Source organism: Schistocerca nitens, chromosome 3 (assembly GCF_023898315.1).
Source record: "Schistocerca nitens isolate TAMUIC-IGC-003100 chromosome 3, iqSchNite1.1, whole genome shotgun sequence".
Classification (NCBI taxonomy): domain Eukaryota; kingdom Metazoa; phylum Arthropoda; class Insecta; order Orthoptera; family Acrididae; genus Schistocerca; species Schistocerca nitens.
The window spans coordinates 889,497,066-889,522,805 of record NC_064616.1 but is presented as its reverse complement, the minus strand read 5'-3'; the positions used below and the strand labels follow the sequence as shown (position 1 = coordinate 889,522,805).

Below are 25,740 nucleotides of genomic sequence, written 5' to 3'. Positions count from 1 at the left end.
ATTATCCAATGTCTCCCAAGGTATACACCAAAATGACATGAACCAAAGACCATTTCATGAAGACTGCAGGTGGGGGACTGATGTAGTTGGGTGACACGCTCAATTAAGAGAAGCGCACACATGCAGACAGCCTGGCAGGCTGGGGGTGGTGGTGGAGGGGGGTTGGGGGAGAGGAGAGACAAGAGAGAGACTGACCATAAAAGCCTTGGAGGAGGAAATAATCAAATAAGAATTGTGGAACAGTGTATAAGAGGAAATATGATGCAATGGGGCAGACATGGTTGATCATCCCAGCTCATTGTAGCCATTTATGTTGAAGTATTTCCAGGATGCTCCAGCATCTGATCACCTAGGTTTTATGAAGACTACACAGAATGACAAACATCCTATCTCTGGCCAAGCGACTGTATGGAAGGCCAGTGATCAAAGCACATGTCACAATTATTTCTGGGGGCATATAATACCAATTCCACCTGCAGCATCATCATTCTACTGGTTTGGGATTCACCTCTTGCGGAGGTTTCCAGAGTCAACCAATGGAAATCAATGGATCATTGTCTGCACTGACCACCTTAGCTGCTATGCTGTTATTGAAGCTGTGGTAACTCCATAGCTCCAAAAATCGCAAGGTTTCTTGTAGATGACACCATTTTTAAACACAGAGCAACCTGTGTGATAATCATTGATCATAGAAAAGTTTTCCAGTTGAAACTGGTATCAGAGGTACTTTCATATTGCAGAATCACCTGCAGGGTGACAAATTCCTTACACTCACAGATGAATGGTCTCTCAGCACACTTTAAGTAGACACTGGCAGATATGCTCTTGATGGATGTTGTCAAACAGAGAGATTGGAATACATTAGTGCCCATTGTGATGCTCCTAATAACAGCAAAGTATGACACTACAGGCTTCATGCCATTCTTCCTGCTGCACAGCCTTGATACTGAAATGACAATGGATACACTGTTCCTGTTTCAACCAGATGATACTCAGGAAGACTATGTGAAATGTCTAATCACCAGAATCAAAGAAGCAGGACAGCTGACTCATATGGTCAATTAATGCCCAGGAGAAAGATGGAGTGCTGTAATGCCAAGTATGACCAGTGAGGTACAGCCCAAGGGACTTGGTATGGATTTTTACATCTGTCCAGAAAGTGAGGCTACAGGAAAAATTACTAAAATGCTACTTTGGGAAATATTGTATTCTTTCTTACTTATCGCATATTACATATGCAATTTAGGATTATGACCCTTCATCAAGAAGATAAAAAGCTAAGAGGCATTATCCATATCACCCTTATGAAGCCCTATTACTGTCCTGAGAGGACTCAAAGGCATTGGACAACTGCTCAATCCCAAAGCTTCGACAAGAGGGGCACCCTTTGATGCTCATGACAGCGAGGAGAATGTGAAATGATCTGAATGAGGAAACCCTCAAGCACTGCCATACAGAGGATCAATGGCAAGCTCTAGATCGAGGATGCTGTAGTCTGCTCCAATGAGAATTTCTGAAACAGCAAAGGAGCAGCAATGCCACAAGCTCTGCTGCATGCAATGTGGAGTAGTGGTTACATTCCCTAGATGGTGTGCTGTGGGTCATAAGTTCAAATCCTATCACCAATAAATATTGGTTGTTTAGTATTTCTCATCCCTAGAAGCTTTTTGAAAATTCTTGTTTGTTATGTTTGTGTGTTCTGGAAATGTTTATATAAACAGCAGCATTCTCTGCGCAGGAGGCCATTGTGTCCTATCTGTTCGTTGGCATCCATAATAAATGTGCTTTCAGTGCATCACTGATGAAGTTTCTTTTTGGTTTGGCCTTTACTGTGGTTATGACATGACAATACGATTCATTTGCAGCTCAGACAGACAAATTCACATGATAATTGTACACTATAATGTAGAAGACTTAGGCAACAAAGTAGATGCTTTTGAATCATTTATTACAGGATTGGCTCCATGTGTGGAAGTTGCCGAACACAAGAAATACTGGGTATCCAATGAAGGAGTCCAATATCTCAAAAACTAAGCTTGACAGACAAATGCAACAAATGATGAGCTTATAGTGAAAGCTCTCATAATTTTATAAAGAAGTTATGAAATACTTCGAAAAGCTGCTAATGGATGTCACTGTAATCACAATACTCAGTACCTATAAATAGTGCACCATAGATCAGCAGGACAATTTCCACTGTTGAAATGTGGAAGGAGGTTTGTGTACTGAAGGAAGGAGTTTAAATAATTTATTGCATTGGACAATTTGGTTTTCTGGTACTGGAACACCACCTGTTAGAACACTGTTCTATGGCAACAAGGTACAGTTTTCAAATAAGATTTAATGTTCCAAAAGGATCTGAAGCAAAAACCTTTAGCGAGCTTTTCGATGAAGTGCAACAGACTGGTGGGGAATGTTTACCCCAGGTGAACTGTAGTTACTCCTGAAAATGTGGTTTACGGAATTTTTTGGCTAAAACCCATGAAAATCTGTCCAAAGAATTGCATCAGAGGCTGGTTTGAAGCATTACAGGAAACAGAAATCCTGAGACAGAGTCTACACATGTTTCTACTCAAAATTCAAAGCCAACAGGTAGTACCTTTATGAACTGTGTGACAGAGGGATGACTATACAAACTAGATTCCAAAAAATCTAAGCCAAACTAGAGTCCCATAATGACTGATAATAAAGGATTTTATGTTGGCTGAATCTGGTTCACAGAAGCAGCACATTTCCAGGTCACAGAGAATAGAGGGTTGGTGGTCGCCCCTCCACCCACCCAGCCAATCAGCATGTTCATTAACTGGGATACCCACATGGCTTAAAATGTTCCAGGCTCTGATGGTAATCACAGGCAGTGGTGGCAAATGGTTGCGCTCCACCAAGGAACTGGTCGGTGCAAAACAGGGCCCATCGAGCAAGGAATGGCAATGCCAGCAGCACGAATTATCTTGCTCAACAGATCACTGACGACTTCATCAACACAACCTGACAAAGGAGGTGTAAAACTGACCTGGGAGATGTACAGAGGACAATAAGCATGATGGTAAGCCTGGATGGGTAGCCTGGCAATTGGGAGGTGTGATGGGAATGAGAAAATCAACAACAACTGGTCACTATTGCAGAGGTCATCATGTGGTGATCAGCAGAAAGACATGGGTCCAAAATGAAAACACTGGAAACACCTCACTGGTGGTAGGATGTATGGCTTCACATGACTGATAGCATATCACCTTGACCTTCTCCAGGATGGTATCTCCTTCAAATGCCAGAATAGAGGTGCTGGTAGTCGTGCAATTTTCCTTACAACCTTTCTAAACACGGTGAACAAAATGAACACACTATCGTTCCAGATTGGTCTGAAGTTTCTCACCAGTTTGAAGGATAAGGTCCCTATGAAAAATGACTCCCTGAATCATATTCAATGACTGGTGAGGAGTAATGGACACCAGAATGTAGACAAAGATGGTCAAAAATATGGAGGGCTGCAGTTGGGTGGCAGATGTAGTTTTGATAAACAGTGAACCCGACCATGGTGTACTGAGAGATTCCACTTAGCCAAACTTGTTTTCAATATTTCTCACAAAAATAACTGCTTGGTGGTGGTAAAATGTCACTGTCAGTCCTAGTGCACACTAGGTAGTGTTGAAAGTGTTTCAGACCAAGCTGACGAGCCTGACCTTCCTCCCATGATGTAGACAGGGAAGGAAAAGCTGCAGGGTCATAAGAAACAGCATTAAATGATTCACTGACAATCAAAAAGCTGGCCGAAGAGGAACAGCCAGTTTTTTGAGGCTTAATGCATATCATATGCAAAGCATCTGCCCCAATACCACACACTCCAATTGGGGCTCTCTCCATGGGCACCGCCCAGCCACAGCAAGCGCCATCTGGCATGGTGGACATTGCCAGAAGTTCTGAAGCTCCAGAATGACAAGCAACCAATCCCAGGCAGGTGCACACACGCAAAAACTCAGTAACTGGAAGTGTCATCTGTGTGTTGTCAGGGAGCTCAGCCAGATGGGCACATAACAGCCCTATCACACAGGTTGGCTGTCTGTGGTGGTGAACTAGTGTGACAGAAGGGGGTCATAGCGGGAAAGGATGAGGGGAAGGAAGGGGGAAAGGAGTCATGCCAGAGAGGGAGTTCTTCCCCAAGTAGCCGACACAATGGAGAGAAAATTTAAGCCAGGTCAACCTAAGTAAGAACACACACACACACACACACACACACACACACACACACACACACACACACACAAGAGAGAGAGAAGGGGGTAGAGGGAATGAAGGAAGGACAGAGGGAGGGGTACAGGAAGGAAAAACAGTCCAGGAAGGAAGAATGGACTGCAGTAGCTCGGGGCTCCGTGTGCACCTTGTCCGAACTCATGAAAGAGCCACGAGCTCCCTAGGGGGACTGCAGAGTATGTACATAGATGTAGATGTACTTGTACCTACTACTACTACTACTACTACTACTACTACTACGGTCAATAATAAATGGAATGTTTTCATCTAAGTTCTGGTAGGATGCAAACAGTGTCACCTCATCATAAAAAGTGATGATCATAAAAATCAACCTCTTGCAGTTAACGGTATTTTTAATGATGTTGAGAAAGTAATGTCTGCATGAAACAGTATGTACAGTATACATGTGAAACTATTAGCAAACAGAACTGCTGTACACTACTTGCAGTAGCCATTGATGATATTCTGTGGATTATTGCTAGCCTCAAACAAGTAATCACTAAGCTCCGATCAAATTTCTCCTTTTCTACTGATGAAATGTAAACCTGGTTTAGTGAAACCATTAGCATGTCTGATAAATTGTATTCCTGAAGAAGGTGTGTTTTGTGAATAGTTGGAACTGGCTGCAGTCAAATGCTTGCACAAAGAAGTGGAAAAAGAATGTTGAAAACTACAGATCTGCAGTCTGAATCTTAACTTTCTGCAAATGTATTGAGAAACTAGTATTAAAAAGCATCTTAGAACATTACAGTAGTGATGCAACAGGCTGTTTAATGTATGGCTTCAGAAGTGGTCAGAGTATCATATCATCAGGAGTGCAGGTTGTCCATTACTTGAAAAAATAAACTGAAACAGCAAGAGTATTATTGGATGCCTCAAAGCTTTTGACACAGTAAATCATCATGCATTCCAATCAAGATTTGTAATAGGTGGTGTTAGTGCAAAACTTGTGCTATCACTATAAACACACTTAAAAGGTAGGCAACAGTGTACAAAAATGATTAACTGTTGAGCTAAAGCATTATGACCACCTGCTTGAAAGTGTATTGGTCCACCTTCAGAATGCACTACAGCACAACTCTGCATGGCATCAATTCAATAAGTCCTTGGCAGATTTACAGAGGCACGCAGACACCAAGTGTCTATGCACAGGTCGGAAATTCCCGTAATTTAGGGGCTGGTGGTTTGTGGGAACATAACTGGCACCACACAGCATCCAAGACTTGTTCCACTGTGTTCAGATCAGCTGAACTTTGTTATCAAGTTGTCACTGTCGTGCTCCTCAGTATGCTGGCTGCTTGGAATGAGCACTGCACTGTGGACGCAGGCTGGTGGGGCCATTGTTACGCTATGGTAGGTACTGAACTGGACTTCCATGGGACTTCGGGTAACAAAAGCACTATGACAGCTGAATATTATGTGAACATTATTGGATACATCCCACATCCCTCCATGTTTGTCCTCTCTGGCAGTGATGGCATCTTATAGCAGGATAACTGTTCATGTTGAAAAGCCAGAATTTTGTTACAGTGGTTTTAGGAGCACGATAGTGAACACAATATTTCTTTACTACCAAATTCACTTGATCTGAACCCAATGGTCCACATCTGGGACACTATTTGGCACCAGTCAGCATCCCCACACACCACCTGCCCATAATTTATGTGAACTGTGTGACCTGTGGATAGACATCTGATGCCACATACTCTCAAACATCTATGAAGGATCTGTTGAATGTATGTTGCACAAAATTGCTGCTGTAATGCTTTTCAGAGGTGGATCAACATGCTATTAAGCAAGTGGCCATTGCATTTTAATTGATCAGTGTAGACAGTGAATGAAACACATAATGTGGGGAATTTAATATTTTAGTTGGTAACCCTGAAGAGTTTTATTCATTAGCTCAATGAATATTTACATAAACATAATGCCCAAGGTCTTAGTTACAATGATTTGTACACTCTGAAAAAGTGTTTTTGAAGAACAGTGTTCAGTGATCCAATTTTTACTTTCAGGAAGTGTATAACTAACAGAAATATTGTCTCATATGAACAAAGAATAGAGAAGTAGTTGCATGAACCATGTGGTTTTAGACACAGGGGTAGTAAAGTTTAAAAGTGGGAGTAAATACATAACCTCCAGCACCACTATGGGCGACTGGTAACAGTATCGACCTTGGATTTGCTAGCTTGTATCGATTCATTTATTGAAGAATATCTATGAATTACAGTTAAGGAAAAAGGCTGAAATATGTTGACTAAGTGTTGGTGCAACTCATTCCATCATTCATTCAAAGCAAACTGAACTACCATCAGACTTTAGCAAGATGGATTCCCAGGGAGGTTACAGTTCATCACAAGAAACAAAGATTTCCCATTTCCAATTAACCCTAAAATCTTTTCTATAACAAAAGTGATGCCTCTTTGAACAGGTTTTAATCTTGTGATGGAACTTTGATACATCGGTCTGTACTGGAGTCTGAGCATCAAAGCAAGCAGTGGAAACACCCTGGATCTTCCATCTGTAAGAAATTCTAAATGCAATTGTCTGCTTGCAGCAGTAACACATGAACAATAGCCTATACTACTCAGGCATGAGTGTGAATGAAATCAAGCCCATGCTGAACAGGAAATGTACAGGATGGTAGAGGGACTGTGTATTTCTTCAAGAGAATGTTCAAACTCATACAGCACAACTCATGCCAGAAACTATTGACAAAGTGGGTTGTGAGGTCCTACCACCTCATGTTTACAGCTCTGCTGTTGCACCTTCAGATTTTTATGTTTGGTCTGATGAAAGAAGCTTTGTATGTCATTAAGTTCCATGGGAATGGAAAGATAAAGGAAAAAGTACAAAATTGGCTTTGAAATCAATGCAAAAAAATTTTTCCTCTTAAGAACATGGAGCAAGTGTGTAGAAAATGGAAAAAAGATCAAAAATCTGTATTGAATTATAATCAATTTTTGCTATAAAGTTATTTTCTGTCTGATTATTGAATGACCCTCATATAACTACAAACCATTATGTTAGTGAAAGAAGCCAATAAGGGCACAAATAGGAAGATGCAAATTCACAACCATGATATGGGGCACAAAACAGAATTTCTTATGATTATCAGAAGATTAATGTTAACAGGAAAAAACTCTTATGTCAAAGGAGCTATCTTTCATAATTTCCAACCACATGATCGTAAGATGTTGAATGGAGACAATTTTAAAAATGCCATCTCTTATTCTTAAAAGCCCATATAACTTTGAACTAACCAGACTAATAATGTGACAATCATGTCCTAGCAATGAATGTAATACAGAACTGTGTATAAAAACAATTCTTACACTAGGACACAATTTATTGCCTACCCATATACACTCATGTTCAGAAAAAAAAAAAAAAACTGAACATCTTGAATGACTACAGGTAGGACTTTCATATTCACAGGACACATACATTAGTATGTCCCACAGAAATGGTTAGCATTTGAACCATTTCAGCCTGCAGGTTCAAGGTCAACATTGATATCACGGCTCAACACCACCTACCGGTAAAATGTGCCTGCAGTCCTCATTGTCACTATGCAGATGCATGCACAAACTGGACCATCAAATCAGTGAATTTGAAAGAGGGTGCATTACTGGCATGAGAGAATGTGATGCATCCATCCCTGAAACTGTTGCTTGTGTGCAACAAAGTGTTTTGGCAGTGCAGCATGGTTCATGGAAGACCACAGAACATGACAAAATGGGTCATGTCACCCCCCTCCCAGAGAAGATAGACATCTAATTCACATGGCATTGCAGGACAGATCTGCATCCTCCTCAGCTTTGACGGAACAGTGCAACACATCGTATATCATCAGGGGGTGACAGTCCATCATCATTTATTATAGTTTGGGTCACATGCGCTTTATCCACTTCTCCATCTACCTTTAATTAATGTACAGTAACATGTTAGACGGCAATGGTGTGGGGAATGATGACAATGCAGAAAAGAATGGCATCAGATAGTGTTTTCAGACAAACCCAGGTTTTATCTATATGAAAATGATGGCTTCATTTTGGTTTGCCACACAGTGGTGGAGCAACATCACAGTGATGGCATTCATACAAGACACGGTGCCAACTCAAAGCCTAATGGTGTGGAGTGTTTTGAGTACAACCACAAATCACACAGTTGGTGTGTGTTTAGGGCACTGTGACCTGTGTGACATATGTGAATGACATTCTGCAACCTGCAGTCATACCCTTTCTGTATAACACCCTAGATGCCATTTTTAGCAAGACAATGCATGACCACATGTTGCTGCACAAACACATTCCTTCTTGGTGTCGCAGGATGTCCGCCTTTTCCCTGGCCTGTCAGATAACCAGACTTGTCGCCAACTGAAAATGTGAGGGATATGGCAAAACAACAGGTGCAGCATTGTGACCCAATGCCAACCACCACAGATGAACTTTGAAAACAGGTGAATGCAGAGCAGATGGCTATATGACAGGACGTCACTCCCGTCTCATACACATTGATGCCACCATACATGGAAAAGTTATCAGGGCCGATGACAGACCCTATGCCTACAAGAAAACAGGACCCATGCAGAAATGAGGTGACTGAAATGTTAATCATTTCTGTAGAACATACTAATGTACATGTCCTTTGAATATGAACATCATATCTCTGGACCTCAAGGTCTTCTGAACACAAGTTTAAATTAAATAATTGTACAATACTGTAAAAAAAACTTCTGTGTGCACAAATAATGCTGTGAACATATATTGTTGATACTCATCTTGAGGTTTAAGCTCTTCTGCCCATGTTTGCTTATGAACAGATTATTTATTTATTGGGGATCTACCTTGAGAAAAACACTATTTTTATTCCCCTGACATGTTTCATTGAAGTTTCAGCATTATCAGTGGGTTCTTTTATAGTATTTCTATAAAACAGGAACAATGCTTTTTACTACTTGTACACACATAAATATGAGTTTTTAAGACAGTATTTACATATTTGAAAAATAGACAAAGTTTTATATATATACCTTGTTGCTACATGTCGTGGAATTCCTGGATTTTAAGTTATTTAACGGAGTTTTTTCATTTCACCGTGTCATCTACAACCATATAGAACTTACTGTAGAACAGTTATTTACTTCAAACCTTTACGAATGAAAAGCATGCATACACACGCACACAATCTTCTACATAGTATTAGTTAATGGTAGGTATAACCATAATGTGTTCATTTGTAAAATTGGGAAGTAAAGAATTGTTCTACAATAAGTTCCATATGGAAGTAGACGACCAACTATGAAACAAAAAAACTGCATCCAGGAACCCACAACATATGGCAACAAGACATAAATACAAAACTTAGTCTCTTTTTCCAAATATATAAATACCATCTTAAAAACTCAAAGTTATGTGTGTATAATCAGTAAAAAGCATTTTTCATGTTTTACAGCAAGATGATAAACTGATGACACTGAAACTTCACTGAAACACATGTCTGGGAAATTAAAATGAAAATAAAAATTGTGTTTTGCTTTAGATGAACCATTTCCAAAAACGAATCTGTTGTTGATACTGCCCATGTCAACAGAATGGTGTGTTATGAACAGAAAACAAGTGGTACCAACAGTTTAGGGATAATGCTCTCATACATTCGGCAAGTTTTTCTCCTATTTCTGAATATAGGTTTTGATATGGATAGAATTGCATGGGCTTTTGTGACACCAATTAAACAGAATTTAACAGAACAAGTAATATGCTTTTGTTGGCACAAACCGATATTCTCTTCATGATTATGAGGACTATGTCCATGTTGCCATTGCTCTTCTTTTTCCAGAGTTTCTATTATTTCTCTTTCTTTTTTGGCTATTTCATCATCCTCTGAGGCAATACTTGCAGTTCCGTAAATCTGAAATAAAATAACAGAATGAAATGTAGTAAATGCAAATGAGGTCTAACTGCATTAACCAATATCTTTGGGGGTTGGAATGGTGGGGTAGAGGGTGGGCATGAGGTGGGGGGGGGGGGGGGGGAGAGACTAACCTCACTATTCTGACGGCTGTGTTCTAATGATAGAACATCAGGTGTTGATGATGGCTTCGGAACCCATATATCATCAGGATTTCCTTTCTCCAGCTCAACACCAGAATCGCGACTGTCAGTGGTCTCACCAAGGTTTGAGTCTGATTCTGAACAGATTGATTGTCTGTACAGTTGTTTCTGTAGCCGCTGTTCCTTCATCAAAAATGTTGTCATATCTGGAGGTGGTGCAACTTTTAGTTCTGAAACAAAATTTTGAAGGTAAAATTTATGAAGAGAGAATATTTGGTAGAATTTGCAGCTCTTGTCTTGTGCACAATTACTCTCAATTTGTGTAATAAGTATTTACAATACATGGCCAACTATCTATCCAGATTTCTCTCTTCCTACTGTCCTTGTAGACGATCTTTAAATTTTGACCTAAAGCCTATCATACTTTATGTAAGACTTACTATATTGTTACAATAGTGGAAATGCATGGCAGTTGGCAGAAAGCATTAAATAATTAAGAAAAGCAGTCACAGACCAGACAAAAGCTAAACTGAAAAGCAGGAAGAAACTTTTTTTTTTTTACTTAACACAATTTTAACTTTATCCCTAGTGCCTTGAAGAGGAAGAAACAGCAATAAAATTTTAATAGTACATGAGACTCTCCATGTGGGTTAAATTTAAAAAAGAAACCCGAGATCACAAAAGAAACCAAACCACAGATTGAAAAAGAAATACACAATCTTAGTGTGAAATAAGTTATCAGGAATGGTGAAAAAAAGGTGAAACTAAGAGAGTGAACAGAAAAAGAGAAATGGGTGCACATGAATAATAAAGCCTAAATAAAGAACAAAGTTCTCAAAGCAACAGGCAGCAAATGGTTGTTATCAAAGCCGAGTAAAAACTACTGAAGATAAGAGATGGTACACAGGGAACACTCAGGGTGGGAAGAAAAGAAGTAAAACATTCTGTACTACCAAGTAACGTTATGTCCTGAAAGTCACCAACAGGATATAGTCAGAAAAAAAATATAGCAATAGTAGCTGTGCCTCTCAGGTTATTTAAATATAGTCTGATAAAGTGTAGTGTTATTCAGAATGGTCAAAACAAAAAATTGTCCTTTCAAGGTGTGTGTGTGCGCCTATCATTTGGACTTTAACAGTATAAATATATCTTATCTCCTTTTAACTACTGTGGAACGTTAAGAGACAAAACACAATACCCTTGACAAGTTGCTGTGAATGTCTTAACACTCGTGCATCTGTTGTGTGTTCCTTTTGAGAATTCTTCACTTCAGTAGCAAATCTGCTAGTATGTCAAAGACATTTATTTGAAATCAGAAACATTGTTAGCATAGTTTGAAAGACATCCACAGTGAATTGTATCTTTAGCAGAAGCTTTTCACTGACTAAAGTTTATTGTATTTTAAAAGGTGTTTATCTTTCAAATGATGCATACAAAGTCAGTTTTTATATTTAAAATTAGTTTTTGTCGAGACATCCCTTAAGTTGCACAACCAAGAACACTCTGCCTGTGCTTTTGGTTTTAGAAGCAGGTGTAACACATCAAAATTGCAGGATGTACTGAAGAAAAATTTGGTTTCTCATTCCCTCAACTAAATGGTAACTGGGTGAAATGTGTTGACAACAGAATTTCGTCTACTCACAAAACTTTTAGAAAATCTGACAGATTAATGTGTCCTAATTATGAGCATATTCTTTTATATACTGGGAAGCATTTTCCAAAAATTCAAAATGTTGTATGACAGAAAGACTCTAGGAAAATTATGCTAATGCATAGATGCACTGTATTCTCAAAACAACATCTCCAAGAAGCCAGATACAGGTTCAAACAAACATGGAATCAACCATCACCTTTTGTACCTTGTTCTGTGACTTAAAACAGGAGAAAATACTGAGAAAATCAGTTATATTGGAAATCTGCTAGTACTATTAAAATTATTTAAATAACAACAACATATAATACACAAAAGCCAAACGCAGTGAAGCATTTAACTTTATCAATGCCAGTTTGAAATTTATAACAAAACATAAGATGGAAAATACATGTAGTGCACATAAATAGCATTCAAATAACGATTTTGAAACTTCTCAAAAGATGAATTACTATGACAAGAAGTCCAGGCACTTTTTGTTTCAGGTTCTAAAACAAATATTTTGTGAAAGACACTGAAGTAATTGTCTATTTCTGATAGGAAACAATTCATATATAAACACAAAGTATACACCTTAACATACTGGCTTTTAAGTTTTCCTATATACAAGTTACTGTGCCCACTTATAGGAAACACACTAGTAAATTACTTATTTACTATGCCGACTTATAAATATTTTAGTTTTGAAAGTGTTCTATGGATTAATTACTGTGCTAGCAGAATGAGAGGAAAGTTTCAATATTTCAGATTTTGTGGTATTTATTTTTTTTTTTTTTTTTTTTTTTTTTTTTTTTTTGTGGTTTTCGGGCGCACAACTTCAATGGTCATTAGCGCCCTGACTGCTCTAAGAATGCACCGCGAGGCACAAGTTGACAACAACAACTAAAAGGGAAAACACAATAAAAGACAGACGGACAGGCATAGGATTAAAAAACATCATCAAATGTCCTTAGCGAGGTTTGTCAAATTGATAAAACAAAGAACACGAGCAGCTGCTCGTGGGTCATCCGCTAAAATGGCATCTAAAGTAGTAGGCAGGTTAAGATCGAGGCGCAGTGTTTTAAGATCGGGACAGGACATTAAAATGTGACGAACCGTCAGCAAGTGCCCACATGGGCAGAACGGCGCCGGCGCAGCCGTCAGCAGATGGCGATGGCTGAACCGGCAGTGTCCAATTCTTAACCTTGCTAAAACGACCTCCTCCCGCCGAGAAGGGCGTGAGGAGGACGTCCAAGCCACGGGAAGAGGTTTTAAGGCCCGAAGCTTGTTGTCGGTAAGTGCAGCCCAATCGGCATGCCACAGCGACACAACGCGCCGACAAATGACCCTGCTAAAATCGGACGAAGGGACACAACAAGAAGCTGTCCGAGGCTGGAGGACCGCAGCCTTGGCCGCGGCATCTGCAGCTTCGTTCCCAGGGATACCGACATGGCCAGGAACCCACATAAAGCTAACCGGCGTACCGACGTCCACCAGCTGCTGAAGAGAACGTTGGATCCGGTGTACGAAAGGGTGAACCGGGTACGGATCACTGAGGCTCTGGATGGCGCTCAGGGAATCTGAGCAGATGACATAAGCAGAATGTCGGTGGCGGCAGATGTACAGAACAGCCTGGTAGAGGGCAAAGAGCTCAGCTGTGAAGACCGAACAATGGCCATGGAGCCGGTATTGGAAACTTTGTGCCCCGACAATAAAGGAACACCCGACCCCGTCATTGGTCTTAGAGCCATCCGTATAAATGAAAGTCATGTTGTTGAACTTCGAACGAAGTTCCAAAAAACGGGAGTGGTAGACCGAACCGGGGGTGACCTCTTTTGGGAGCGAGCTGAGGTCGAGGTGAACGCGGACCTGAGCCTGGAGCCAAGGTGGCGTGCGGCTCTCGCCCACTCGAAAGGTTGCAGGAAGTGAAAAATGAAGGTGTTGAAGGAGGCGACGAAAGCGAACTCCAGGGGGTAGCAAGGCAGAGACATACAACCCGTATTGAAGGTCAAGAGAGTCGTCAAAAAAGGAACGATAAGAAGGATGGTCGGGCATTGACAGTAGCCGACAGGCATACCGACAAAGCAGTATATCGCGCCGGTAGGTGAGTGGCAATTCGCCAGCGTCAGCATGAAGACTCTCTACGGGACTGGTATAAAATGCTCCGATCGCAAGTCGTAAACCCCGATGTTGTATGGAGTTGAGGCGGCGTAAGATGGATGGCCGTGCAGAGGAGTATACGAAGCTCCCATAATCCAGCTTGGAGCGGACGATCAACCGATATAGACGAAGTAGGACGGTTCGATCCGCTCCCCACGACATACCACTGAGAACACGGAGGACATTTAAAGAACGGGTACAACGGGCGGCCAAATATGACACATGTGGAGACCAGCTAAGTTTCCTGTCAAAGGTAAGGCCTAAAAATTTGATTGTCTCCACGAGTGGGAGAGCAACGGGACCGAGTCGTAAGGACGGTGGGAGAAACTCTTTGTAGCGCCAGAAGTTAATACAGACCGTCTTCTCGGCAGAAAAACGGAAGCCATTGGCGACACTCCAGGAGTAAAGACGGTCAAGAGAACGCTGAAGACAGCGCTCCAAGACACGTGGACACTGCGCGCTGCAATAGATGGTAAAATCGTCCACGAAAAGGGAGCCTGATACATCAGCTGGGAGGCAATCCATTATTGGATTGATCGCGATGGCGAAGAGAGCGACGCTCAAAACTGAGCCCTGTGGCACCCCATTCTCCTGGCGAAAGGTGTCGGACAGGACAGAACCCACACGTACCCGAAACTGTCGATCCATTAAAAAGGAACGAATAAAAAGAGGGAGGCGACCGCGAAAGCCCCACGTATGCATGGTGCGGAGAATGCCCGCCCTCCAACAGGTGTCGTAAGCCTTCTCCAAATCAAAGAACACAGCCGCGGTCGGGCGCTTCCGCAAGAAGTTATTCATGATGAAGGTCGACAAGGTAACCAGATGGTCGACAGCAGAGCGGCGCCTTCGAAATCCACATTGTACATTGGTAAGTAGGCGGCGAGACTCGAGCAGCCAAACCAATCGAGAGTTAACCATTCGCTCCATCACTTTACAGACACAGCTGGTAAGCGAGATAGGTCGATAACTGGAAGGCAAGTGCTTGTCCTTCCCCGGCTTAGGAATCGGGACAACAATAGACTCGCGCCAGCATGCGGGAACATGTCCCTCAATCCAGATGCGATTGTATGTACGAAGAAGAAAACCTTTACCCGCAGGAGAAAGGTTCTTCAGCATCTGAATATGAATAGAATCAGGCCCTGGAGCGGAGGACCGTGATCGGCCTAGTGCGGTTTCGAGTTCCCGCATGCTGAATGGGGCATTATAACTTTCACAATTCGAGGAGCGGAAGTCACGTGGCCTAGCCTCCTCGGCCTGTTTGCGGGGGAGGAAGGCAGGGTGGTAATGAGCGGAGCTCGAAACCTCGGCGAAAAAGCGGCCGAAGGCATTGGAGACAGCCTCAGGGGCCACAAGGACTTCATTCGCGACCTTCAAGCCAGAAATTGGGGAGTGGACCTTAGTGCCAGATAGCCGGCGCAGGCTACCCCAGACAACAGAAGAAGGAGTAGAACTGTTGAAGGTGCTGGTGAAAGCAGCCCAGCTGGCTTTCTTGCTTTCTTTAATAATACGACGACACTGAGCACGTAATCGTTTATAATTAATACAATTCGCCACTGTAGGGTGGCGTTGAAAGGTGTGTAAAGCACGTCGACGAGCACGTAGAGCGTCCCTACATGCTGCGGTCCACCAGGGGACCGGTACGCGACGTGGAGAAGAGGTAGGGTGAGGGATGGAATATTCAGCAGCAGCGAGAATGACTTCCGTGAGGTGTGCGACCTGACGATCGCAGCTTGTGAAGGTTTGATCCTGAAAGGTCGCCCTGGAAGAGAAGAGCCCCCAGTCTGCCTTGGAGATGGTCCAACGAGAGGAGCACGGAGAGGGAGTATGCTGCAGGAGATGGATAATACACGGGAAGTGGTCGCTCGAATATGTATCAGTAAGTGCATACCACTCAAACCGGCGTGCAAGTTGGGGAGTACATATAGAGAGGTCTAAATGGGAATAGGTATGAGATGTGTCCGAAAGAAAAGTAGGGGCGCCAGTATTGAGGCAGACAAGATTGAGCTGGTTGAAAAGGTCTGCTAACAAGGAGCCCCTCGGGCAGGATGCTGGAGAGCCCCAAAGAGGATGGTGGGCATTGAAGTCTCCAGTTAACAAAAATGGTGCAGGTAGCTGAGCAATAAGTTGCATCATGTCTGCCCTGGTAACGGCAGACGACGATGGAGTGTAAACGGTACAAATGGAAAATGTAAAAGCGGGGAGAGTAATGCGGATGGCAACTGCCTGCAGGCCGGTGTGCAACGTGATGGGATCGTAGTAAATATCATCCCGGACCAGCAACATAACCCCTCCATGAGCTGGGATACCTACCACAGGGGGTAGGTCAAAACGCACAGAGGTGTAGTGTGCCAAGGCAATTGGATCGCATGGGCGTAGCTTCGTTTCCTGGAGGGCTACGACGAGCGGACGATGCGAGCGGAGCAGCAACTTCAAGTCCTCTCGGTTGGAGCGAACGCTGCGAATATTCCAGTTAATAAGTGCCATCGGAAGAAAAGGAAGATGAGAGAAGGGGTCACCTCGAAGGCCGCTGAGGGCCTGGCTTCGAGCGAGCACTGCCGCCGCTATCAGTAGGCGGACAGTCATCGTCCATTGGTTCTATAGGTTCATCGGCCATCTTGGGAAGATGGCCGGGAGGGGGAGCTTCCTCCGCCGGTGAACGGCCAGATGTTCGGCTACCAGCGGTGCGGCCAGGCGAAAGGGATGACGGCCTGGGGCGGCAACCGCTGGGTGGCGCAGGAGAAGAAATGCGCCGTGGCGGAGAAGGAGAACTGTGCTTCCTATTAGCCTTCTTGGATGGTCGTTTGGTGGAAGTACCGGACGAAGGCTGGGAGGTCGAGGTACGTAGGAAGTCTGCACGGGACGGTTCCTTCTTGAAGGCCCGTGCATCTGACTTCTGGGTCTTCGTCTTAGCAGAAGCTGATGAAGGGGCTGGTGTCTGTGGGGTGATGGGACGAAGAGGAGACGTCGACCGCGCGATCTTAGCACTGGCCGAACGGACGACCGTGGTGCTGAAGGTCAGATCGCATGTCTGGGTTGCGACCTCCCGGGTAGTCCGAGGAGAGGCGAGGACAGTGCTGTATTTCCCCGCTGGGAGCAGCGTGGGCTTCCTACTAGCCAATAGCTTGCGAGCAGCCGAGGTGGACACTTTCTCTTTGACTCTAATTTCCTGGATACAGCGTTCTTCCTTATAGACAGGACAGTCGCGGGAGGATGCGGCATGGTCACCCTGACAGTTCACACAACGAGGAGACGGAGGTGGACAGTCACCCTCATGGGCACCCCTGCCACAAGTGACACATTTAGCCGCATTGGAACAAGACTGTCGAGTGTGATTGAAACGCTGACACTGGTAGCAGCGCGTAGGTGTCGGGACATAGGGGCGAACAGAAATAACCTCGTAGCCCGCCTTGATGCGCGATGGCAGCTTAACACTATCGAAGGTTAAGAAAAGTGTCCGGGTCGGTACAAGGTCATTGTTGACCTTTTTCATGACCCGATGGACAGCCGTCACGCCCTGCTCAGCGAGGAAAGATTGAATCTCCTCGTCAGTCAAACCGTCGAGGGATCTAGTGTAGACCACACCACGAGACGAATTCAAAGTTCGGTGAGCCTCCACCCGGACAGGGAATGTGTACAGGAGTGTGGCCCGAAGCAGTTTTTGTGCCTGAAAGGCGCTCTCAGTTTCTAGTAATAAGGTACCGTTACGCAACCTGGTACAAGATTTGACAGATCCGGCTATGGCATCTACGCCCTTCTGGATAACGAAAGGGTTGACAGAGGAAAAATCCTTTCCGTCCTCAGATCGAGAAACGACGAGGAACTGTGGGGCAGGCGGTAGTATTTTTGTCACTGTTGGCTGGTCACGTTTCCGTTTATGGGTCGAAGTCGAAAGCGATGGAGTAGAATCCATTGCGGAGGAATCCCCCATGATTGCCAGCGTCTCCGATGGCGCGCTCCTTCCTTGTGGGGACCCTCTCAGAGGGCACTCCCGCCTTAGGTGAATGTTTACACCTCAGGTCACACCTCCCGAGAAACAGACGGAGGGACCAATCGGCATGGTCAGAAGGTATCAGCTCAGGCAATCACCCCTCCCCGGGCCTGGCCTTTACCAGGGGGTACGCGCGTGCCTTACATGTCTACCCAGGGCGGGGACTTACGCGTTACCCCGTCACCGGCTACGCGTGCGAACGCGTGGGTCGGCCTTCAGACACGCACAGGGAGGAAGGAAGAAGAGGAAAAAGAAGAGAGAGGGAGAAAGAGGACAGACTGTCTCAAACGCCGAGGCGGAGACCAGAGAAGGCAAGGAGAAGAAGGCAATGAGAAAGCAAGGAGAAGGAGGCAAGGAGAAGGCAAGGAGAAGAAGGCAATGAGAAGGCAAGGAGAAAAAGGCAATGAGAAGGCAAGGAGAAGAAGGCAATGAGAAGGCAAGGAGAAGTCAAGGGAAAGAGTAAGGAAGACAGTGAAGTGGAGAAGAGCAAAGAAAGGAACCAACAAAAGGAAGGAAGAAACGAGAAGTGAAAAACCAAAAAGACCACGATTATAGGTCGTGAAACCGTCCGTCTCCGGACGCAGGCGCTAACTACCCCCGTGAGGGGGATGGACTCCTTTTAGTCGCCTCTTACGACAGGCAGGAATACCTCGGGCCTATTCTAATCCCCGGACCCGCAGGGGGGGGTATTTATTTTGTGGGGTACCTGAAAGAACAAAAACTTGAGCATCAAAGCCAGAACTCCTGAAATAATCAGCACAGAAAGACGTTAGAATCTCTGGTAACTCAGTTGCAGACTGTGGTCTGTCTGGGTCACAGGAAGACATTTGAACCAAAGCCAGTGTTTGATAAGCCACAGAACAGAATGATGAAAGTTTTGTCACCTTACAGTTTACACAAAGTGTGGGTTATAGATACTTAATGTGTGTTCATCCTGTGACTAAGCACTCCATCTGCTACAGTCTAAGGAACAAAGCTACTGAACAGGTAACATTCATTGGTTATTACTGTGGTTCACAGTGAATGCTGATGTGGTAAAGTAATGTAATATATTGTCTGTTTATCTTTTGCACTGTATGAATCACTAGAATGCTTTGCAGAACAACACAAAGTCCTGTCCTATCACAGCCAGCATCAGAAACAGGATTATTTGAACAGTAGTCTATCATGAACCAAAACTATCCACATAACTATTAAAACATCTGTTTATTTCTTTAACAGCCGGCCGCGGTGGTCTAGCGGTTCTAGGCGCTCAGTCAGGAACCGCGCGACTGCTACGGTCGCAGGTTCGAATCCTGCCTCGGGCATGGATGTGTGTGATGTCCTTAGGTTAGTTAGGTTTAAGTAGTTCTAAGTTCTAGGGGACTTATGACCACAGATGTTGAGTCCCATAGTGCTCAGAGCCATTTGAACCATTTTTTTATTTCTTTAACTACAGCCCTTAGGAATAGACACAGAACAGTAGGTTCTATGATTAGATACAAGAGAAAGAATAATGAACAACTGAAATGATTTGGTGATTACAAATCACTTTCGTAACAGCTTATTAAAATTGTGTAGGAAACTGCTAACAAACATGTAGTTCTTAGTGAAAAAAGTTTTAAGATCTATGAAGCTTCTCCAAAAACTGGTTACTGTAATGTCAAAACCAGGAGGTAAGGAATTAACAGTCTGAATATTTGTTATGAGCTGTGTATTTAGTTTTGCCTCAGCAGTTGTGAAACTAATGACAAGCGTAATCACTGCCTGCAGTAGAAAAGATGTTCAGAGCTGAGAAAGACAGGCTGCTCAGCTAACTTTGTACCTAGTAATACTAGTAACAGCCTGAGCACAAGACACTCTGCACAAGTGGCCCAAAATTGATAATGACATAATTCAAGACAGCATGCAGCAGCTGCTTCTGCAGCAGTCAATTGGTTAAAAATATCCCAACAGAAGTACTTTGCTTTTCAATAAATAGCCTAAGACAAATGATTCAAACTGGAGAATGATCAAATGAATCACACATTCAGCCATTCATTGGTTCATTTACCAGCTGTTGTTTATCGAGAAACAATGACAATGTAACACTTTAGACTCTCTCAGTGGATCTGTTGAATATATCAGAAACTACCAAAGGATAACTTATTATGAACAGTATGAATAGCAGTTTATTTACAAAACTATGTTTACCTAGGTTCATGCACTGCAACATATTCACTATAGCAATTACAGCTTTACTCTTGTAAGCTCCCATAGAAAATGTTGAATGCACCAAGGTGCATGCGGGTAAATGTTTTAGTTCAGCACAACACTGGCACAGTGCACCATCCATCTTTTGTCGTGAACAGCCTCTCACAATATTACCAGTAATTCACAATTTTATTTGAAATAAGATGGGAATTCTTATATTTCTATACCCATTATAGCAGACAAATGGAGCAAATAATTTTTCTGTCAATATTATGAACTATTTGTTGTAACAATGGGCTCTCTTTAAATTTTGATTAAGGACAATTGTTCTATTTTGGTACTGTACAAATATATCATCTACAACAGTAGTATGCCCATAAAAAACAGTTAACGATGCAGTCAAGTGTCAAGTTTTGGGGATAGGTAAACCTATTGCTGAGAACTTAAAATTGGATTGCCTAGTTATGGATGGATGGATGGATAATGATAAAACCCACCCTCACGAATAAAACATAAAAATAAATCAGCCAATGAGGCGTTGTCAGATAAAATTAGCAGCAACAAGTCCGGTAACCCAATATTTCGTCATTGGGCAGTCAAAGTGCAGCAGTGCATCAGAATATGGTCCACTGTCAACTGGGTGCCACACCGACACTCAGGCAGGTCTTCATGGCGCAGAAGGTAACCGTGGGTCGTCGAAGCGTGGCCAATGTGGAGCCAACAGAGGATGACTGATTCCCTGTGAGAGGCCCGCATGGAAGACTTCCGCACATTCGTAGACTCCTTAATGACACACTGTTTGTTGTCTGTACTGTTATACCATTCCGTCTCCCAAAGCCGAAAAACCCGGCGGCAGAAGTCAGAATGCAGATCAGGTTCAGAGATGCCCATCTCCAGAAATGGTTTCCGCATAGCTTGTTGGGCCAGCCTGTCAGCAAGTTCATTGCCTGGGATGCCGATGTGACCTGGGGCCCACACAAGCACGACTGAATGAAGGGACCGGTCAAGTGCACAGATGGACTTCTGGATGGACGCTACCAAAGGATGGCAAGGGTAGCACTGGTCGATAGCTTGTAGGCTACTCAAGGAGTCAGTACACAGAAGAAATGATTGCCTGGGGCATGAACGGATATACTGACTTCAGTAGATCCGTTCATGCCCCAGGCAACCATGAGAGACTGCCACCAGCTCTGCAGTGAATACATTGCAGCCATCAGGCAAGAAATGCTGTTCAAAATGGCCTCTGGACGTGGGCAAAGCCAACATGACTATCAGCCATCAAATTGTCGGTGTAAACCACTTCAGAGCCCCAGAACACGTCAAGAATCGAGCGGAAGTAACAGCAGAGAGTGGCATGAGTAATTGAGTCCTTAGGGTCATGTGAAAGGTCCAGACGAATCTGCAGGCTAGGTGTACACCACGGAGGTGTATGTGGATGGACATGGATGGGATGTGGACTCCAGTTCAGACAGAAGGGATCACATGCGAACCGCAATCATTAGCCCTGACCTGAGCTGTCGATGCAGGAGATGAACTGCTGCAGGTGGAAAAAGGAGACGGTAATTCGGATGCTTAGGAGAACTACGAATGTGTCCAATGCAACTGGCAAACAGCTGTGCATGTTGGATCTGAATGGAAGGACTCAGGACTCCGACCTCCACCAGGACAATTGTCACCGGACTCGTTCTAAAAGCTTCCATCGCTAGGCGAACTCCACAGTGGTGCACTGGGTCGAGTACACGCAACACTGAGGGCGCTGCCGAACAATAGATCAGACTCCCACAGTCAAGGCGGGATTGAACAAGGTCTTTGTAAAGCTGCAGCACAGTAGAGCAATCTGTACCCCAATTGGTGTGGCTTAGGCAGTGGAGGGCACTGAGGTGCTGTCAACACATCTGCTTAAGCTGACGAAGGTGAGGTAGCCAAGTCAATCAGGCATCAAAAACCAGTCCTAAGAATCAATATGTCTCCACTACAGTGAGTGGATCATCATGAAGGTAAAGTTCTGGTTCCGGATGAATGGTATGATGCCGACAAAAGTGCATGACACACGACTTAGTGGCCGGAAACTGGAAGCTGTGGGCGAGAGCCCATGACTGTGTTGTGGATGGCTCCCTGTAGGGACCGCTCACCAACACCAGTGCTGGTGGAGCAGTATGAAATGCAGAAGGCGTCTGCATACAGAGAGAATGAGATGGACGGCCCTACAGCTGCTGCCGCTGCTGCTGCTGCTGCTGCTGCTAGACCATTAATGGCCACTAAAAATAGTGATACACTCAATACAGAGCCCTGCGGGACCCAATTCTCCTGGATATGGGGGGCACTATGGGAGGCACCAACTTTGTCACGGAAAGTACAGAGCGACAGGAAATTCTGGATAAAAATTGGGAGCAGGCCTCAGAGACCCCACCCGTATAATTCGGCAAGGATATGTCACCAGGTGGTGTCATAAGCTTTGCATGGATCAAAAAAGATGCCAACAAGGTTTTGGCATCTGGAAAAGGCTGTTCAGATGGCAGACCCGACGGACACAAGATCATCAGTGGTAGAGCAACCCTGGAGGAAGCCGCCCTGACATGGAGCCAGTAGGCCACGTGACTCCAGGACCCAACTCAACCGTTGACATACCATACGTTCCAGCAGCTTACAAACAATGTTGTTGAGGCTGATGGGCTGATAGTTATCCACATCAAGTGAGTTTTTGATGGGTGTGAGCACCAGAATGATGGCAATGGAAGTGGAAATACCGTGTGGCTAGGGCCTCCCGTCGGGTAGACCATTCGCCTGGTGCAAGTCTTTCGAGTGGACGCCACTTCGGCAACTTGCGTGTCGGTGGAGATGAAATGATGATGAAAGACACACAACACCCAGTCATCACAAGGCAGAGAAAATCTCTGGCCCCGCCGGGAATCGAACCTGGGACCCCGTGCGCGGGAAGCGAGAACGCTACCGCAAGACCACGAGCTGCGGACACCAGAATGATGGTGTTCACCTGCCATTGTGATGCAAAGATGCCATTGCACCAGATCCGGTTGAAGATGACACAGAAATAGCACTTGTAGTCAGACAAGAGATGTTTGATCACCTGACTGTGGATCTGATCCGGCCCAGGAGCTGTGTCAGGGCAATGTGCAAGTGCGCTGAGGAGCTCCCACTCTGTAAATGGGGCATTATAGGGTTCACTATGGCATGCAGAGAACAAGAGAACTTTCCTTTCCATCCGCTGTTTGTGGGTGCAAAAGGCTGGGAGGGGGGGGAGTTAGTTCTCCGATGCAGAGGCTCAAGCATAGTGTTCAGCGAAGTGCTCGGCACTCATGTTTGCGTCGGTACATAGCACGCCATTGATGGTAATGCCACGGACACCTGTTGGGGCCTGTACCCAAATAGACATCTGATTTTTGTCCAGACTTTGGAGATGACATGGTGGCCCCACCACAACGGACTGGCTACCATGCTGGATATGAGGTACAAAGAAGTCTATGGTCATCATAAGCACATAAAACGACACTGCATAGTGGGTGGAGGAACACACCCAGGAAGGCGTCCTTGCTCAAGAGATGAGCAGGACTGCAATGCCACGACGAGAATGTGGGCTAAAGATCTCAATGCACAATGGATACTGTGCACCATGTAAGGTGCCCTTGCCCAATTGGCTCGCTCTTTGGGAAAATTTTGAAAAACGGACATCAAACCTTACAGGGGATGATCACAAAGGCCGAAATGTGTGCAGGTCTTTTTAGTTGCCTCTTACGACAGGCAGGAATACCTTGGGCCTATTCTTACCCCCGGACCCACGGGGGGTGGGGGTTGTCTTATGAATCTTCTTTTACCATAAGATAAAGTGTCAACACTGAGGGTACAAAATGTAGTAAATTAGGCATTTACCATGTTTTTATAGAGTAACATCCAATGCAGTAATATTTTGGCATATAATATCACTGTGGTGAACATAAATGTATTAAGCCAAGTTTTCGGAATTACAGTCATGATCCTTATTTCCATTTTGTCAGAGCATTCTTGACTTAAGAATACTACATGCAAACTCCTACAATATCTTTTTTTGTAATGAAATGCTCACTTTAACATCTGAAACAACACATTTTTGCAACTTTTCTATCAGTACTATAAATCAAATGTAAGAAAGATATTACGATATAAAATTGAGTAACTGAAGTGCTACCTACCTGGCTCCAAGTAACTGTCATCAGCATTCCCCTCAATACCCAAAAAATTGGTGCGTTTTCTTCTGATTTCTTTCTTTATTCTCTTAGTGGAGTCAATCCTCTGAAGCCCTCTGCCCTAGAAATGAACAAAAATGTAAAACTAGCTACGTAAAATCTTTAAGACTAAGTAAATTTTCACTTAGTCCATGTAACAGAGTAGATAACTTTACAGTGCACCTTTGTTGAAGTAGGAGTGTGGTAAGATAATGGAAGAGCAACTACTCAGTCAACATTTCAAACGGGTGCAGGGTGCAATCCATGTTCAAGTTTTGTTGCTATTTCCTGTTCAACCTATTATCCTAGCCTACACAGAAACAAATCACTAGACATTTGAGTATGCAAGCCGTCTAGGTGTCATGTCATCTTTAATAATATGAAATTCACTATGTGCATTCAGAGATATTTCCATGATTTTATACGGTGTACTAAGGTGAAACTGTCTGGCTACTCTAGAATCTTCTAAATTTGTATGGGAAATTATGTAAAACTTCTTCATCAGGTTACCCTCCATTCAAAGGCTGTTGCACGCAGTGACTGTTCTGTTGGTTCAGAATTCTGCCGTCACAAAAATACCGGCATCAACCTGATTAATGATCAGGTTGTTGTGAAAAATGCACAGTTCTGGGATGTTTGAGGACTTGTTGCTGGGAACTGGTGTAGGGTTTGACCCAGGGGGAACGAGGTAACAGCTACCGTCTTGCCAATATGTAGCAACCATTTGCATTACACTATACGAGTACAATGAGTATAATTCTGAACCAACAGAACTTCTTCCATGATAGGTTAGGTCATATGCATAAACAGTATTATTAACAGCAATTCCATATACTGGTTGTTTTACACTTACAAGGAAAATTGGCTTTAAGGAAGAAAGAGGTTAGCACCCTCTATATCTATAGCGGAATAGCCAAATTGTGATAACCATGCATCTGACTGATGTTTGGCGCCATCTATGAACTATTTAGTAAATATGACTAACAATATACTTTTTATGTTTTAATAAAGGGAGACATAATATAAAAATAAATATGGCTTAAATATATCAACCAATAGATGTATACAGCACATGCCTTCCAGTGTTTTATAAATTTAAAAAATGTTTTTAAAAATTTAAAAAGTTTTACCCACCTGACATAATTTAAATGTTCTAATAGTAATAACGGACTCACAAGGAGTAAACATGGAAATTTTATTACTTGATGATAAACAGGAAATAAGCCAGATAACAATGTAAGAATTTTACTTATGTTCCATTTTATGTAA

General features: G+C 43.6%; 1 protein-coding gene across 4 annotated transcripts in view; it reads right to left on the bottom strand.

Moving 5' to 3' along the window:
• LOC126248940 (uncharacterized) overlaps positions 1-25,740 on the bottom strand; it is a 529,465-nt gene that overhangs the window by 29,814 nt on the left and 473,911 nt on the right. For all 4 annotated transcript variants that reach the window (XM_049950454.1, XM_049950456.1, XM_049950457.1 and 1 more), the window contains 3 exons: positions 24,439-24,553; positions 10,296-10,534; positions 10,029-10,161 (listed from right to left, as the gene is read on the bottom strand). In XM_049950454.1, the coding sequence (XP_049806411.1) occupies positions 10,029-10,161; positions 10,296-10,534; positions 24,439-24,553 (487 nt within the window). The remainder of the gene's footprint in view (positions 1-10,028; positions 10,162-10,295; positions 10,535-24,438; positions 24,554-25,740) is intronic.